This window comes from Mus pahari, chromosome 11, assembly GCF_900095145.1.
Source record: "Mus pahari chromosome 11, PAHARI_EIJ_v1.1, whole genome shotgun sequence".
In the NCBI taxonomy this organism is placed as follows: Eukaryota; Metazoa; Chordata; class Mammalia; order Rodentia; family Muridae; genus Mus; species Mus pahari.
The window spans coordinates 42,005,484-42,023,620 of record NC_034600.1 but is presented as its reverse complement, the minus strand read 5'-3'; the positions used below and the strand labels follow the sequence as shown (position 1 = coordinate 42,023,620).

Sequence of the window (18,137 nt, the reverse complement as noted above, 5' to 3'; positions counted from 1 at the left end):
GTACCCTCTGGCGCTTATATACACACATGTACATGCTGGCATTGATACACGCATGCACACACGTGTACATGCTAGCAGTCATACACAGTTAATTTGAAAAGTGGTTTATGCTGAGTAGTTGCTCTCTGGCATTTTATAATCCCTGTTATTAACTGTGCCTGGTGGCTTTTCAACCAGTCTTACCAAGAGTACACGTTTAGAAGTAGGAAGACCTTTGGGTATCCTCTGGTTCCCTTTGAAATTGTTCACATGACCCCCCCCCGCCCCCCAGCTAGATTGGTTGGGCCAGCTAAGCCTTCAGGGTCCTCCTGTCTCCACCTCGAAGCCCTGGGATTACTATGTAGGTTTCTATGACCAACTTCGTTAACTGTAAGTGCATGGTGCTCATGCATGCGTAGAAAACACTTTACCCCAAGAGTGTTCTGTTTTATTCGTTTGTATGTTTGTCTTGTCAGCGGGTCCTACTATGTCGCCCCAGCTGGCCTAGAATTCATTCACTATGTAGACTAAACTGGCCTTGAGCTCACAGAGATCTGCCTGCCTCTGCCCCCCAAGTGCTGAGATTAAAAGCATATATATGCCACCACACCTGGCCTCACGAGTGTTTTTGAAAGAGATTGCTAACCCTGGCTCAGGAAATGGGGACATGGGGTCCAGCCTGCTCTCTTGAGGTAAAATTGAAATGCATTTGAGAAATGCAAGAACAAGTCAATCAGTCAAGGTCAAAACCTTCAGGTTCATGATCTGAGACTCAGAGCAGAAGGTTAAACAGAAACACAATCCAAGGCTTTCTGACTTTTCTTTGTGTGCTGACATCATTGCTTCTTAGCCATGATTTACCTTGAGATCTGTTTCACTCTGAGCTAGAACTCTTCATTCTGGAGCAAGTCAAAATGGTACAATTGGCCAATAGTTTCTAAGTAAGTGAGTCATAAAAGAGAAGTCATTGATGAGAAAAAACAATTAACATTATCAAAGGGAGGCCACTGTGGGTAAACACCATGATTTATGATCCCCACGCTCACTGGTGTTTGTACTTTTGCTGTGGAATAAAATGACTTGAAGAAACCTGAATCTGCCAGGCAGTGGTGGCACACGCCTTTAATCCCAGCACTCAGGAGGCAGAGGCAGGAGGATTTCAGAGTTTGAGGCCAGCCTGATCTACAGAGTGAGTTCCAGGACAGCCAGGGCTACACAGAGAAACCCTGTCTCAGAAAAAACAAAAAAATCTCCTGTGAGCTTGCTTTGGCCATGCAAGCCGTTACACATACCCACGGCCTGTGCGGAGATTTGAAGGCTGCATTGGGCCGAGGTGGAAGGGCTGCCCTTCACCTTCCTGCTCGGGAGGCCGGCTGTCACCAGCGACAGTCCACCTAGAGAAAGCACAGCTGTCCCAATATTGAAATACAGAGTTTTGGATTTTGTTTTGTTTTTGTTTTTCTATCTGCACATGTTCACCTCTAGTTTAGTAGACCTGTGAGAACTCATTTCTTTTTGTCACCGGTAGAAATAACTGCCGTCGCTGCCAAGCAGGTTTGGTTTGGTTTTATTTTGTTTTAACATAGGGACACACCTGTGCACATATAATTTCCCTGATTGAACCAGAGCAGCTCGCGCGGTGTCCTGTGCTTAGTGAGGGTCCTCACACATCCACCATTCACTGCGTTCTTCCCTGCTCTTTCTTGGCCCTTTCCGTGGGTCCTAGGCCGTTGGGTGGACAAATAGTCCGTCCCTTGTTCACCTCGCTCCTTGGTGGTAATACGTGTACTTGGTGTGTGATTTCCTGCTGGAGTAAGCTCTTACACCCGTCTGGGATCAGTCTGTGTCTTATGTAACCCGGGTCTGTTCCACGTGTTCTCTTCTGGACACCACAGGCATCGAGAGTCACCTTAGCACCGTCACCCAGAGTCTGCATTGTTAAAATAGTACCCACCTATGCCAATGACCTGTGCTAACCAGTAAGGTTGTGTTTGGACACTAGTAGTAGTGACACTAGTAGTAGCTGCTGCTGCCACACAGGAGCACCCTAATCACAAGTAGAATCTGTGTACTTCTCAAATTCTGGTAGTAAAACGGATGACAATAAAAAGGAGAGAGATGTTATTAATGTAGCCCAGGCTGGCCTGGGGCTTGGAATCTTCCTGCTTCAGCCTCCCAGGTGCAGTTGTGCCCCAAGCCTGGTTTATAAAATCAGGCTGCCTGCCGAGCCATCCTCTACTACACGGTTAACGCTTTGTACTCCTACCTAGCCTCTCAACTTAAAAAAAAAAAAAAATGGTAGGGTTCTGAGCGTTGTTGAGAGCCTTGTCTATGTGACCTCGTTGTGCAAAGCTGAAATCCGTGTCAGAGTTTTTGGGATTTTCCCAGGGACTAGAGTGTGTTAGGGTGTTTCATTCCAGACTAGATGGTTTATATTTGTAGATTAATTTAGGAATAATGAGCAAACCCTCTTAATAAGTAACATTGAAATCTTGGCTTAGCTGGTTAAAGAATCGTGAAAATGCTTCCCTCACTGAGACACGCCTGTGGCCCTTGGGAGTTAGAGCTTGTCACTTGAGGCAGTATTAGGCTAGCACTAATTGTCTAGTAGCTGCAGAGGGACCCAGTACAACCCTCCTGCCTGCTTTTATTGTTCCTCCCATGGTAGCTAAGTCCTCCCGGAGTTCTGACTTCTTTATTCTATCTGCGCCTACAGTTTCGTTTCACTTAGTTTCACCTTTGTTATTCTGATCCCACTCTTTATGCAGTGACACTTTTCACACATCCTACTTTCCAACTCCAAGATGTCCAATACCATCTCAGTATAGAGTGTCTTTGAACCAAGACACACTATTGGACCAGCCAACTATGAACTCAACAGAGAGAGAAAGCCCCTGGGGACTGCCCCACCCCAAGCCCCACCCCCACACATACACACCTCTGATACACTGTATCAGGCCCGGCACACTTGGCTCCACCCATAGGAAAGTGCTGAATATGCAGTCGGCCTGTATGATCTCCTAGTGCTTTGAAGAAACCGGGAATTTAGATCGTATTACAATGGCTATGTAACCTGCTAGGATAGAATAGCCAGTGACTACAGAATGCTGTGGGAATTTTGTACTAAAGATGTGTGAGATAGCGTGTGTGTGTGCGCGTGCGTGCGTGTGTGTGTGTGTGTGTGTGTGTGTGGACTATCTGCAGAGACATGTATGAATTGTCAGTGTTCTTCAGAAGGCAACACCTCAGTGCTGTAAGAACGGGGCATGCCTGGCATGTGAGGCACTCCAGGAAGGGGGCCTAGTTTATGGAACTGATAAACCTAGTAAGATGCTTAGATCCAGACATTAATATCATCATAATAAGTAATATAAAAATGATCTCTTACAAGACAGAAGGGGGACTCTTGAAGCACCTAGAATTTCACAGCTGTACTCCTTAAGTGTAGAAAGAGCCAGGGAAACCTAGCATCAGGCTGAAGAGGGGTTTTAAAGTTCTAGGTCAAGCATAAAATGTCCTCTGAGCTCCATGCACCCCTGGTCAACAGGAACAGTTCTGTCTATCAGTGATTGCCTTTCAAAATCCCATAACTGAAGTCTTGTCCTTGCACTAACTCTTCCTGTAGTTCTCCCCAGAAGTATTTTGGCTTTACTAGAATCAGCTAACTTAAAAGGTCAGACATGTATAAACTATTTTAGCTAAAAGCACGCATGTTTCTAGGTAATAACAGCCGTGGTTCACTACCCCCACCCCACACACCCACTCACACCTGCTCTGGTTAACCAGCCATCAGAAGTTCCTAATGGCTTCAAGGCTTCCTGATTGTAGTAGCTTTGGTTAAAAAAGGAAGCTCACATTCTACTGTGGCTGTGGTGTTCCTTGGCTGGCAAATCATTGTTCTGTACATGTGCACTCACATGCCTGACTGCTGGAGACCCTGCTGTCCGTCCGTGGATGGAGGGCAAGCTTTGGCTTTGTACTGCCAAGTAAGAAAGCTTGGGCCTCCACGTGCAGATAGGAGAAGACTGGAGAGGAGCAGGAATAGAGTGTGGGCACCTCTATCCCCTCCGAACTGCGCCCAGCCTGAGGAGGCTCCCTGAAAACGCCAAGCAGGGGACACCAACCTACCAAGGCTCCAGGAGGAGACATGCTTGTAAGCTGCAGTGATCACTTTGAAGGAGAAATAGCAATGGGAGAAACAGCTGTGAAAGGGTGAAGTGACGCAGTCTCTGAGCGGCTGTGTAGAAGTGAATTCAGTGAGAAGTCAGGTGGGACGGGGCCTATCCAGGACACCCCGGAGCTGTGTGTCCAGGGGCTGGAGAAAAGGCGAGCCTGGGAGGCTGGGGTGGCAGAGAGAATAACCAGCTCCAGAGACCCTGGCAGACCTGCGTGCCCCCTCTCCCCAGCAGTTGTTACTGAAGCCTGGAACCTTGTGACTCTTCAAGGCTGAGGGGTTTCCTGAGGATCCTCTGTTGGTTTCCTTCCAGAGCCTTGATAAGCATGCCTTGCTTAGAGTTTTAAGGGAGCCTCCTTCAGGAGGAAATAGGTATCCACTTTCTCCTGTCTTCTCCCTTTTCCTCCTGTCTGCCTTTCTTGCATCCTCTCTTACTCTGACAGTGACATCATCACCATCATCGTGGTAACAACAACACAATACGTAATCAGCATGGAAACAGACAAAAACAGCCTTTCCACCCTGCGTTCCCTCTTTCTTTGGAACCTTTTTTTTTTTTTTTTTTTTTTTTTTTTGAGTATGTCTGCTCTGTAGCCTGCGACTGTCTTCTGCAGGATTCAGGTTAGATGTAGCGTGTCCTTTTCTTCCCACAGGCACCCAGTCATTTCCCACTGTGCTCTTACTGTGTGCCCCCTGCTAGGGCCACAGTATCTGTGTTTCATTGATATCTGGTGAGCATGCCCACTCCGGTCCTGTGTACCTTGGGGATTTCTTTTGGTTTTTTTGTTTTTGTTTGTTTGTTTGTTTCACTCAAGCTGCTGCTTCTGAGTTGTGATTAACAGGAAAATTCCCTGACAAGTCCAAAGTTAGCATTCAGGAGTGAGTTCAAGGTCATCATTTCTGGTGTTTCTATGAGCGTTTCCCTTTCCTGTCAGCATACAAAAATCATTATTCTCTATGCTTACTGGCTTTCCAAAAATAGTTACTGAAGTTAGCCGAGAATTCTAAAAAACGGGTACTTCTCCCAGAATACAGGCGCTTAGCCGTCCCTGGGAGCCAGGCTTTGAAATCTGCGCATGCGTATTTGTGCAGGCCCACCAGTGGGGATGGGTGCACTTTGAAATTAGCGGTCTTCCAGAAAGTGGTGCTTTTACCTCCTAGACTTTGTCTAATTAGTTCCCTGAAATCCCTCGCTTAAAGATTATCTTAATTCTGCTAACTCATTATTATGAAGTGAAGGTCAAAGTGTTCGAGGCAGGTCATTTCCTCTCTAGTTACGAAGTATACACCAAGGGCTTCGTCATAGTGTTCTTGTTCCAGGAACATGCAGACTTGGTCTTGTTATCTCAGGATATCGGCATGAATAGTTAGAAACTCTGAAATAAGGGTAGTCGGGAGCTCCCCAAATTATCTGTTTCTTGTATATTGTAATATTGGTATTGTGGGCAGTCTTTGTGAAAGCAGTAGCTGATGTTTTGGATCCGTTCTGGCATCTACTAGGAAAGGACCTGCATTTGTATATTACTAGGAAGCCTACAACTTCTAGGTAGAGCCTCCTCTTGTTAGAGATACTGTTAAAGTTGGTGGTAGCGGACAGTGCTGAGCAGTGTCCACGCTAAACAGGATTCATACTGCGCGTTGTTTCTGTACCTTACCTCCATCTTTCCGGGGTTTGTAGCTCTGTCCCTTCAGGCACCTGTAACAGGGTAAAACAAGCAGCTGTTGACTTGTGCTTGGGAATTCTTTCTAGCATCTGACGCTTCTCTCTGTCCTTCTTTCTCCTGCAACTTCAGTCGAGAGATGGAGACTAAAGAAACCCTCAAAGGGCTGCACAAGATGGAGGATCGCCCGGAGGAGAGAATGATCCGCGAGAAGCTCAAGGCGACCTGTATGCCTGCCTGGAAGCACGAGTGGTTGGAGAGGCGGAACCGGAGAGGCCCTGTGGTGAGTGCTGTGGGCACCGGCTCCAGGGAAGGCAGCACAGGAAGTGAGGAGCTCAACTTCCTGTTTCCTTGAAATAAGTCATAGCTAAAACTCTGCCCATTAAGCAACTTAAACCACCATAGGAATGCGTTTGGTGGAGCGCTTAAAGGAACGCAGCCCTCTGATGTCAGGGTCTGTACTCTAAGTAGGTTTTGTACTGGATCTTCCAAATAAAAATTCTAATTTATTTGAGACGCTTTATGTCTGATAAGGTCTAAGAATTGTGCTTCCAGAAATCTTTCAGGAAAGCAGGAAAAAAAAAATCAGATTAAATAGACTTGGGGCTAAAAATAAAATGTATGGAGTCACAAGAATAGCCAGGTTAAGAAGGAAAGGACCCTGCATCCTGAACAGTGATTTCCGCTCAAACAGTCGAAGATGCTGTGGTAAACCACGCTTCTGTCCAACAGAGGAAGAGGCCTGCCGCCAGTCTCCTGAAAACACTTGGCTTATATTTTTCTTTTGAAACAGAAACAGCAGTTCATTACACTCCAGCCAGCACCTGACTAAACCCTGCCACATAGTCTTCTGCCTCCTTCCTCATCCCACAGGCATATTTAACTTTAAATCGACTAAACACAAAATAAAAATCTCAGCTTTGAAATTTTACTCTATGTCTTAGTGTCTCGCTTGTGTGTTGTCTGTCTGTATATCATGTATGGTGCCCACATGTGGTGGGATCCTTCACCATTTCATTCTTTGGAGAAGAGGGAGAGAAATAAAGGACTAAGCTTAGAAAGATTTGCTGAAACACTTTTAGATGTGAGAGTGAAAAGGGGCTTAGTCCTGCTCGGTCAGAACTAGAACTAAACAGTAGAAAACTGAGCAGTGAATGCCATCAGAGGTTAGGGCGTGCTCCATCAGACCTCAGGGCGTGCTCCATCAGAGGTTAGGGTGTGCTCCATCAGAGGTTAGGGCGTGCTCCATCAGACCTCAGGGCGTGCTCCATCAGAGGTTAGGGCGTGCTCCATCAGACCTTAGGGTGTGCTCCTGTCCAAGCTCCTGGAGCTGGGGTTATTCTACAGTGTTGTATGGCAAAGCCAACCACATAAATGTTATATTGTTTAAAACTAATTTTCTCTCACTGTCTACTTTCTGGCAAATACTTAAATACCTTGTATATGGGGCAGGAGGAAAGAGAGAAGAGATGTGTCAAGTAAGTGACATAACCTATAATCCTTGAGCATAATTGCCCATCCTGCATTCTGTGGCTTACAGATTTCAAACTATCCTTAGGACGTTTACTTTGTACTTGGAAGGTCTAATTATGTTTATTTATTTAGTTTTATTCAGTTGCCTTTATTTAAAACCTTCTTAAAAAACTAAATTAAAAAAAAAAAAAAAAACTCCAAACAGGAAATTGAGGCTTACACACATAAGTAAAAGCGATGTGTAAAATAACACAATCCCCTGACGAGCAGGTACCAGATACGCGGGCAGGCTGACGAGCAGTAAAGACTTAGGACAGATGAAGAATGCAGGCTTGGGCCAGCAAGATGGCTCTGTGGCTAAAGGGCTCACCAGCCCAGACTGTCAGGGTTTGGTCCACACGGTGGAAGGAGAGAACCAGTTCATATAAGTTACACTCTGACTTCACACACAAGTGAAGAAAGAAATGCAGTTTCGGGCTGGAGAGATGGCTCGGCGATAAGAGAATGCATGCTGTTCTTGCAAAGGGACTGAGTGGTTCCTGACCCCGCATCTGGTGGCTTGCACCTGTAACCGTCGCTCCAGGGAAGTCCCTGTCTCTGTCATCCTCAGGTCCCATGTGCACGTTCAGGTCCCATGCGCACGTTCCCCCATAAGTACAAATGACGAAGATAAACCTTTTAAAACTACAAAAAGCTTTATAGAACGTAGGTGGTGTTATCAGGATTGGAACGAACCGTGAGGGGATGGGTGAGTGGTCCTCAGATGGAATCGTGCCGCACATAGTAGGAGGTGTGGGAGTGCACAGTGTAGACTTCTACTGTCCTCAGGCTGCACAGCCCAGATCTGGTCCGAGAGGCCTATATTTAAACATGGCAGTAACAGCAGCAGGTTGTGTAAATTGCATGTTTCCAACTTAAGAAATTGGTCTTTAAGCTTGAAACTGCTCTGGCTTTTTCTAGCCCCTTAATCTCTCTTTCCCTTTGGCCCTGAGATTTGAACCTAAGGCCCCCACACTTGCTGAGAAACCTCTGTACCACCAGGCTGTGCTGTCAGCCCTTCCCTGCCTTCTTGAGCTACACTTTAAAAATATTGTAAAATATCTATTTTTATGATAGAATAAGATGATCAAACTGTATTTGACTACTTAATACCCATTATTGTTTTTATTGCCTACACTTTTTCCAAATATAAAGGAATAGTTCTTCAACTTCATTGAATAATTCTTGAAGTGCTAATTTTTCTGCATTTGTTTCCTAATTTAAGTTGATTTTGAATATCAAATGAGCTAGAGAATGCAGTAAGTAGCAATTAGTTCTTCTGTAATTTTGTATGGTAACCTTAATTAGTGTAAACACGGCATTTGTGTAAGTAAAAGAGTGTCCAACACTAGGGGCATAAAGTAATACCAAATAAAGTGTGACCTATTACCTGGTATATTTGTAGTAATACTGTACTAAAAACTCAGTTCATTTTCCACTCTGTGCTGTTCAAATGTGCTTCTGGTATATTTTTAAGTAAGTAAAATACTGAACTATGTTTGATTCAGGTGGTGAAGCCAATCCCTATTAAAGGAGATGGATCTGAAATGAATAACTTGGCAGCTGAGCCGCAAGGAGAGGGCCAGGCAGGTTCTGCTGCACCAGCCCCCAAGGGCCGACGAAGCCCATCTCCTGGCAGCTCCCCATCAGGGCGCTCTGTGAAGCCGGAATCCCCAGGAGTGAGACGGAAACGAGTGTCCCCCGTGCCTGTAAGTTCAGATTCAAACCCAGTCTGTTCGTGGCTGTCCTCTTGGCTCGTTCACGACACAGAGAGGGTAGCCCAGCTGTGCCAGAGAGCAGCAGCTTTCGGAGTGTGATCTGAAGTGGTCCCCAAGGAGCACGGGTCCTAGGAACCCCAAGATACTCTGTCTGTCAGGTCAAAACTAGGCCCCTGAGATGCTCTGTGGACCCTATCAGGTCAAAACTAGTTTTATACAAAAACCAGTGCTGTGTCTGCCTTTTCAGTGCACAGGTAACTGATAAAGTTGCTAGTGCTCCCGCCCCAGTTGACAGTAGACTACGACATCAGAATTGGGGTTTCCCCTTTATAGCACCTATGCATTGTGTGACTCATCAGCCTTATTACCTGCTTTCATATCTCCTGTTCACCTGCCTTACACTAACCCCTCAGAATCCATGTTCTTCGTTGCTATGTATGGCCTATGAATGAAAATGGCTACTTTTCACAAAGGCATTGTGAACAAAATAGAAATTATGTTTTTGAATCTCAGCGTGTACTAAATATTTATAAAATGGGGTGCTCACGTAAAGCACTTCTGCTGTACTCTAAAATGTGGTCACCATCTCGAGGAGCAGCATTTCTGCAGTTGTTAGAGTTGTAATCATCCTGTTCTCACGGGACAGAATCATTAATTGAAAAAAAATGGCCAACGAAGTACCGTGGCTTACATGTGTATTTAGCAGACGTTTTTCTCTAAAGCGAACTAAATGAAGCTGTCTCATCAAAGAAAATAAAGTATTTTTAACCACTGATAAGATTTGAGGTTCCAAAGCAAAAATTTAAATTTCAGAAAATAATTAACACCATGCTTAACCATTTCTCAGTATTTAGACCTTTCTGAGACGGATGATATAAAAAAAATTTTTTTAATACTGCATTAAAGTACTGATTAAGTATGTCTTTGTTACTTAGGAAACTGACATTTCCCAGATAATTAAGTGTATGCTGAAGGGAAATCATTTGTAGGATCCATTCAGGGTGTTAAAGTGTCCCCTGTGGATTTAACACGCTAGTAAGAAAAAGCAGATACAGTTCTTTCCTATTCACATTGCAGCTGCCTCCATTGCTGGAGAGAGGGCCCAGTAGCTGAGGGCACTTGCTGCTCTTCCCTGCTCCCACAAGGTGGCGCCAGCTGCCTGTAACTCCACTGTTGGGGAATCTCATGCCCTCTTCTGGTTTTGTGGGCACTTCACATAACAGTGCACATCATGCATGTAGGTAAACTTCTTGTACACATAAAATAAAAGTAAAAAGATGGAAAGAAAATAGAGACTGCTGTTTGAGCCTTGGGCTCAAATTTGGAGGTGGGGGTGATGGGCAGATATAGTATCATAGAGAATAGGCATGATTTTCTGAAAAGGCTCTCAACATATCCCTTTGGTAGTCAGATTCTCTTTTTTGTATGTGTATTTTAATCAACATATATCACAGCAGACCAGAGAGCTTTTCATGTTAAATCAGACATCAAAGAGATAAGATAGCACAGGGCAGTAGAGACCCTAGTGGTGGAAATGCGCATTCAAGTACTGCGTTTGAAAGAGTGGGTGATGGGAGCTGGTCATTTAAAGCACATAAATCTACCCACTAACACTGGTGACTACTCTGTAACTGGGACCAGCTCAGACATTTGAGAACTGGGGACAGGAGCTTGTCTCTGCTCCGGATGGCCTCTGCTCAAGTTGAGGCCGCTTCTCTGATCACGCATGCTTCCTTTGCAAAGCCAAGACAATGGGGCTGTTGGCGGCTGCCTCCTGGAATGGCTGCTGGACCAGAGCAGAAGCTGCTGTGTGCGAGCTCTTCTCAGGCATCCATTTGCATCTTGATTTCATGATGCAAAGGGAAGGAGGACCCTGAATATAGAGAGACAGAATCATATCTTTCTGTGCCCCTTGCCCCAAACCACCCTATTTTTAAACCACAGTAAGGATGAGCGAGGCACCATTAGCCTGAAGTTGTTTCTATACTTGGAAAACTGAGATTTCATGGACTGCAGGCAGACAGACAGACAGACAGCCTATTTGTTGCATAGCTGAGGTGTGCCTATCACACACACCCACACGTGGCCAAGGCTCATTGCAGCCAGTCCAGCAATTGCTTCACCTTGCTTTGTGTACAAGAAACAGTCACTTTATGCCTTTAGCATATGCACAGTACTTTAGAAGACCCGGGTTTATGGAGTCGTTTATAAAATGACCATATGGTTGTCTCCCAGGCAAAGATTTATCAACTCCTCTAGGAATGACTGAGATTCTAAAAGTTCTTCTAAAATGAGTGTGTCAGGTTACAGCATTTACTTCCTATGGGAAGCTGTTTTTTTTTTTTAATCTGGGAATGTAATCTGCCACATGGCTTTCTGATATGACCAGTTTTTGAATGTTAATTTCTTATCAAGAAGTGAGGAATTTGCCTAATAAAAAACAATGTTGTAAAGTTCCAGAGTGGCAGAATCACACCGCCCCGAAGAGCCCCGTCACCAGACGGCTTCTCCCCGTACAGTCCAGAGGAGACGAACCGCCGCGTGAGCAAAGTGATGAGGGCCAGGCTCTACCTGCTGCAGCAGATAGGACCCAACTCTTTCCTGATTGGAGGAGACAGTCCAGACAATAAATACCGGGTGTTTATTGGGCCACAGGTAGTATCCAACACTATTTTATATTTTGTTGGTATATGGTACCATTTTTAACCTGTGTACTAGGAAGTGGTTTTTCTTCTTGTTGTGTGTGGTTAGAAACTGTACAAGTGTCACTTTGTCCTAGAGGTTTCTTTGGAGTCTCTGTCCTGTTCATGGTTTTTGTTTTATGACTGTTTTCATTTTGCAACAGTCTTACTGTGCATCTAGCTTGCTTCAGATTCAGTTTGTAACCTAGGCTTGCCCTAAATTCGCAGTGATCCTCCTGAGTCAGCTTCACAGCCACTAGAATTACAGGCGTGTGTCTGCATGGCTCTCGGTTTTATAAGGTCCTCACCTGAGATGGGTTAACTCTGGTTAGTAAGTTAAAGTGAGTTTAAAATGCTTCTAGGCTGTGTATGATGCTTTTACTATAGCTTAGTATCTTGAATAAAATAAATTTAATCTATCAAATGCATTCATTGAAAACAGATTAATGCATGGAAATGTATCTGTGTCTTTACATGAGAATGATGAAGAATGTTGGTAGACACTTTAATAAAAATCGACTTGAAATGCCAGAGCAGGATAACTAGAACCATTCTCACAGATGTATTCATGACAGTTTTTCTTCCCTTCTGCAGAACTGCAGCTGTGGGCGTGGAGCATTCTGTATTCACCTCCTGTTTGTCATGCTCCGGGTGTTTCAGCTAGAACCCTCTGACCCCATGTTATGGAGGAAAACTTTAAAAAATTTTGAGGTAATTTTTCAACATACAACTCTAGGGTAAAACTGGCAACAGACTTGTATGGTGCGTCGTGATTTTACCAAGAGCACTGAATTGAAGTAGCCAGTGACTATGTTGGGCATGAGAAGCTACAGAAGAATTATCTGATGCCTTTAAAGGTTCCTTGGCGATTTACTGAGTGACAGACAGGTGGTTTGGCTTTCCTTTTCCTGTACTGTAAAAGGCAGGAAACAACTGCGCTGCCATAAAAATCATTGTCCTTAGTAAGCTACGTGCTGGCGTTGGAAGCCCTTAGATCAGCTCTATGCAAGCTTTATGCAAATAGGGATGAATAATTCACCTCTTCATGTGCATAATTATTGCATCCATATCATTGACGCTGTCTTTTTCCAATGTTAGGTTGAGAGTTTGTTCCAGAAATACCACAGTAGGCGTAGCTCGCGAATCAAAGCTCCATCCCGGAACACCATCCAGAAGTTTGTGTCACGCATGTCAAATTGTCACACACTGTCATCGTCTAGCACATCCACATCTAGTTCAGAAAACAGGTTTGTACTTGTCACAAGGTGGAGCACTGATGTACTGGCACACCATAATTTTGGGGATTTTTTATTTTTATTTTTTTAACCTTACTGAACTGATATACAGTGATGTAGTTATTGAGTCCTGGCTTTTCATGTTCAAATCAAAGGTAAAGGCTATTAAAGGTCACATGAAGACGTTTTGCTCTCCACACTGCAGCACTAGAAATGACGTATTAGACATTAACATAATGTCCACTCTTGTGAGAAAGCAGGTGGCAGGTGTAAATGAACAAGAGGCTGCTCTGTCAGACATTGCTGTAGCCAAGCCCCCGATAGTGCTGTTCCCTCCTGTTCTTATGTTGGGCAGATTTTGTCACTGTTCCACAGATAATGAAGCTGAGGCACTGTAAAGTAGAAGGAGACATCTGTAATTCTTTTACAAATAAACTGTATACAAGGCAAAGCGGTTTTCCAAAATCAAGTATGGGATTTTTATATCGTATAACATCAGTACTCCATTCGTAGCTGCTTCCAGAGAGTCTGTACCTGGGAGAAGATGAGCTTGTTCATCAGTAGGCAGGGCAGCCGTAGGCTAGGAGCTCACCATCACTCACGGTTACTACATACAGTCTACAGTGCTTCACAAACGCTCCAAGGCACAGTGGCTGGAAGGATGACCAAGACAAGTTCCGAGGGACGCAAAATGCAGCCTAAAAGAATAGATATGGGTGTCTTAAGTCTCTGGCATTCTGTGGAGACTGTTATCTGCTCCGTAACAGAACTTTTCTTTCTATTCTGTGGCACTACCTCTGGTGTAAAAATGAGATGATTCAGTTACTGCAGAAAGGAGAAGAGGCGTCTGTGTTCTTGGTTCTCTGTTTGAGAAGCACTGGCTGTGGGAGGTCTCATCCACATCCCATCACAGACCCTCAAGTTCATAACTGCCTCAGAATTAACGGAGCGGAGGGAAGTGGTGCTGAGGCCCACGGGGGAGCAGATGTTCATCTGTGGAAGACACAAATATTTGTGAAACGAAAGATCTCTGGCTTCCTTAGATGTGGATGAAGCCAGAAGAGGCAGCATAAGTCGTTTAAGTCATAGCATGACCAGAGTGTGGTCATCTTGACTCCTATCCCAGGTTTCTGTCTGTTTCTAAATACATGGGGGGGAGGGGGGGGGCTTGGGGAGGTTGGTCTCTCTTTATCAAGCTTCAGAAACCCAACTTATTTTCTCCTTTTGTTGAAGAAAGAAAATACTGTTTAAAGCTAGATAGCTAAAGCTTAGATCAGAAATTTCTAAGGTGAGCAAGGATACATTCCGAGGTTTCCGGGTGCATTGGTGCATCAGCAGTGTGTGCACAAAGTTTGTCATATTGTGTAATTTGTTCCACATAATCACATATTTTTATAGAAAAAATAAATAATAAAAAGAACACCTAAAGAGAGATTGATCTGGGGTCTAATTTTATAAAAATTTCAAATGTTATCTCAAAAAAGTAGAATATAGAGAAGGAGGCTCTAAGGACCCAGCGGATAAGAGCACCAACTGCTATTCCAGAGGACCCAGGTTCAATTCCCAGCACAGCGTGGTAGCTAACAACTGTCCATAATAACTCCAGTTCCAGGGGATCTGACACCCTGTTCTGGTCTCCACAGGCACCACGTATGCATGCAGCACATATATGTACATACAGGCAAAACATTGACATGCGTGCAATAAAAATTTAAAATAAACAAGATTAAAGCATACTGAAAAAACACAAAACCCTTCTAAAAACTGAAAGCACAAAGGTGATCCTAGAAAGAAAATAGTCATGAAAGAAATTTTTTTGTTGATGCAACAGTTCTGTTCTTGAAAGGTGCTCCACTGTATGTAAAGTAGTTCAGCCTTCCTGGGCAGAAGGAGGGTGGTTTTCTGAAACATTTTCATATCCTGCTCTAGAACAGGCGCTAGCCAGAGCTTCTTCAGTATGTTTTATATGTGGCCTGTTTGTTATGCGTGGCATAGTGTAGTGAAAATAGAGAAAAGGGTTTAAATAGCCAGCAACAAATGAATGATTAAAGCACACCACACCGTAGCCAGATGTGGTGACGCACACATGTGATCCACGCGTGCTGGAGGCTGAGAGAGAGCTACAGTGAGTCTGAGCCGTTGGGCTGAGTAGGGAGTTCCAGGCCAACTTGGGGTACACAGAAGGGCCCTGTTCACTGCACTGCCCCCCAAACATGTCCATGTTATGAATATGCCATGTAACCATTAAAATTATACCCCTGAAGACAACTGAATACTATGGGAAATATTGATAAGTGAGACCTTATTTGAGTTCTATTGCTTACTTATACCAATTATATATATATGAAATTATAGGTGTATAAATATTAGGGCAGAGTTATAATGGTCACTAATAGTGTCTGTTATTACAGGTATGACATATACTATTTACTATTACAGTTATGTCATTTTCTTTAAGTGTTTATGTCAGTCATGCCCTAGTAAGCTCAAGTAGTTTTCATTGATAATATGGAAGTGAGTGGATATGGCCATTGTCCATAAAACTTAACTTATAAAATAGGCCACATGTTGACTAGATAACTTTCCCTTTGATACTCACTGTCACATATTCCTGTGACTTCTAAAACATCAAAAATTAGACTAAAGGGGGCTGGTGAGATGGCTCAGTGGGTAAGAACACCCGACTGCTCTTCCGAAGGTCCAGAGTTCAAATCCCAGCAACCACATGGTAGTTCACAACCATTCGTAACAAGATCTGACGCCCTCTTCTGGAGTGTCTGAAGACAGCTACAGTGTACTTACATATAATAAATAAATAAATCTAAAAAAAAAAAAAATTAGACTAAAAAAATGTTTATGATGATTTCTTAAACTGTAAAATTAAGAATAAATCTAGAGTGTCAGTGGTAAGCAGATACATATATGGTTAGAATCTATCAAATCAGTGAACATTATGCCACCATGATGTGTCCATGGCTAGGCAGAGGGATCATTTCAGGGATATGAGTGTCCTTTCGTGGGTTATAGTTCCTCCATTCACAGTAGGGACAACCTAACTCATGTACAATCTGTGAGTCCAGTTCCGTGGTTCTCCTGAACACCTGTGTGTCAACAGGAGAAATAACAGGCGGGAGGTGGTGGTGCACACCTTTAATCCCAGCACTCAGTGGGCAGAGGCAGACGGATCTCTGAAGGAAGGACTGACTGCCCGGCAGTTGTTACGCGCTCGCATGGCGTCGTCCAGCGGGAATCTGTGGCAAATGGGTGCCTATTCCAGAGAAGTCTCCCAGTGTTAGATGCTGAGTGTTCTGCTTTCTTCTCTCACAGCATCAAGGATGAAGAGGAGCAGATGTGTCCCATCTGCTTGTTGGGCATGCTGGATGAGGAGAGCCTGACTGTGTGTGAAGACGGCTGCAGGAACAAGCTGCACCACCACTGCATGTCCATCTGTAGGTGGCCCCGCACCCCATGCTCAACCTGGCTGGACTCTGGCTGGTTGCCTCACTCAGGGGTTGCAGCAAACATGGCTTGTCTGGAGCAGAAGGGAGTCCCGCTTAAGCTCCATGTAGAGTTTCTGCAGATTGGGTTATAGGGTCTGTGTAGATTGAAGAAAGGAGTGTATATGCAGTATTGCAGCTGGAAATGGAAAGAACACAGGCTGCATAGCTCCCAGCCCAGAAGCTGTGAGGACAGAGAGGGTGGAAGACCTGGACGGGCTTTCCAGAGGGTGAGCCTGCAAGGCGAGCCACAGAATGGAGGGGGGAAGATGCTGCGAGGGATGCTTAGCACGGCAGTAATGACATTTGTATAGGTATAAGCATCAGGATCGACTCCGCCGCATTGGATGCGGCTCCTTCTGTACCTGTCTTACACTAACCATTACGAATGCTTAGGACTTAATACTTAACATTAAACATTTACATTTTCATGGTATTTTTCCTTTATATTTTTCAGGGGCAGAAGAATGTAGAAGAAATAGAGAGCCCTTGATATGTCCCCTTTGTAGATCTAAGTGGAGATCGCATGACTTCTACAGGTACTAATTTTGAATATCTGATTTGTGTATGTTCAACAAAAAATTAAAATGTTCTCTAGGCCCTCATGGTAGTACACACCTGTAATCCCAGCTCTTGGTGGAGCTGAGGCAGGAGGATCATGGGTTCAAGGCTAGCCTGAGCTACAGCAAACCTGGTCTCAAAAAAAAGGGGGGTGAGGGGGGACTTATATCTGTTAATATCTTGCGGCTAAGTTTTGTCATTTTTCCTTTTAGCCACGAGTTATCAAGCCCTGTGGACTCCCCCGCCTCCCTGCGAGCTGTCCAGCCGCCGTCCTCCCCACAGCAGCCCGTGGCCGGATCACAGCGGAGGAATCAGGAGAGCAGTTTTAACCTTACTCATTTTGGAACCCAGCAGATCCCTCCCGCTTACAAAGACTTGGCCGAGCCATGGATTCAGGTAGGTAGCCCTTTGTGTAATTCCCAGAGTCCTGTTGGCCATGTTTGTCCTCGTCCCTCAGCTGTTTCTGGTTTAGGGAAGCACTTGGCACGTGTGACTCCTGGCATGCTAAAGCCTTGAATCTGGCTTCTGGGTTGTTATTCTCTATATTCACGTTGCACAGCCTACACTTTAAAGTTTCTTTGTAGTTTCACCTCTCTCCCGTCTCTTCCTAACCTAACGTGCGTAAGAGGCTGCGCAAGGGGGGGAGGTGCAGCTCTTCAGAGCTGACTTCCCCCGTGTAACCTCCATTCCCGGCAAGTGTGTCTGCTGTGTACCTGTTTCCTGCTGTGTAACCCAGTTTCTCCCTTCTGTGTCACCCTGGTACACAACAGGCACTTGCCGAGAGCACGCACGAGGACTCGGATTTCTTGGGTTTGTGTTTTTTTGGGTTTGCCTTTACCTCCTCGGAATGGTTTTTCATCCTCCGTGAACTTAGGTTTTGGTTGGCCAACATATAAATCGTTTTCCTGGTCGCTTGAATGCTTAGTGTACAATTTTCAAATGTAGGATCTATAGCCAGTACTTCCAGTAGGCAGTAGTGAGATAGTAGTGAAGTCGGATAATCGGCATGTTGCTAGTGGCAGGCTCTGGGTGAGGGCCGTTTGTGAGGTACCTTAACTCATCTAATGGCTCTGACAGAAAAAGGCTGCCTCTCAGCTCCGTGGCCCTTCTTCTACAGCC

General features: G+C 44.7%; 1 protein-coding gene across 3 annotated transcripts in view; it reads left to right on the top strand.

The window, feature by feature from the left end:
• Map3k1 (mitogen-activated protein kinase kinase kinase 1) overlaps positions 1 to 18,137 on the top strand; it is a 58,751-nt gene that overhangs the window by 27,034 nt on the left and 13,580 nt on the right. For all 3 annotated transcript variants that reach the window (XM_029543896.1, XM_021208444.2, XM_029543897.1), the window contains exons 2-9: positions 5,947 to 6,097; positions 8,835 to 9,035; positions 11,499 to 11,699; positions 12,320 to 12,436; positions 12,824 to 12,972; positions 16,288 to 16,409; positions 16,915 to 16,996; positions 17,231 to 17,414. In XM_029543896.1, coding sequence (XP_029399756.1) covers positions 5,954 to 6,097; positions 8,835 to 9,035; positions 11,499 to 11,699; positions 12,320 to 12,436; positions 12,824 to 12,972; positions 16,288 to 16,409; positions 16,915 to 16,996; positions 17,231 to 17,414 — 1,200 coding nt within the window. In that variant the 5' untranslated portion in view covers positions 5,947 to 5,953. The remainder of the gene's footprint in view (positions 1 to 5,946; positions 6,098 to 8,834; positions 9,036 to 11,498; positions 11,700 to 12,319; positions 12,437 to 12,823; positions 12,973 to 16,287; positions 16,410 to 16,914; positions 16,997 to 17,230; positions 17,415 to 18,137) is intronic.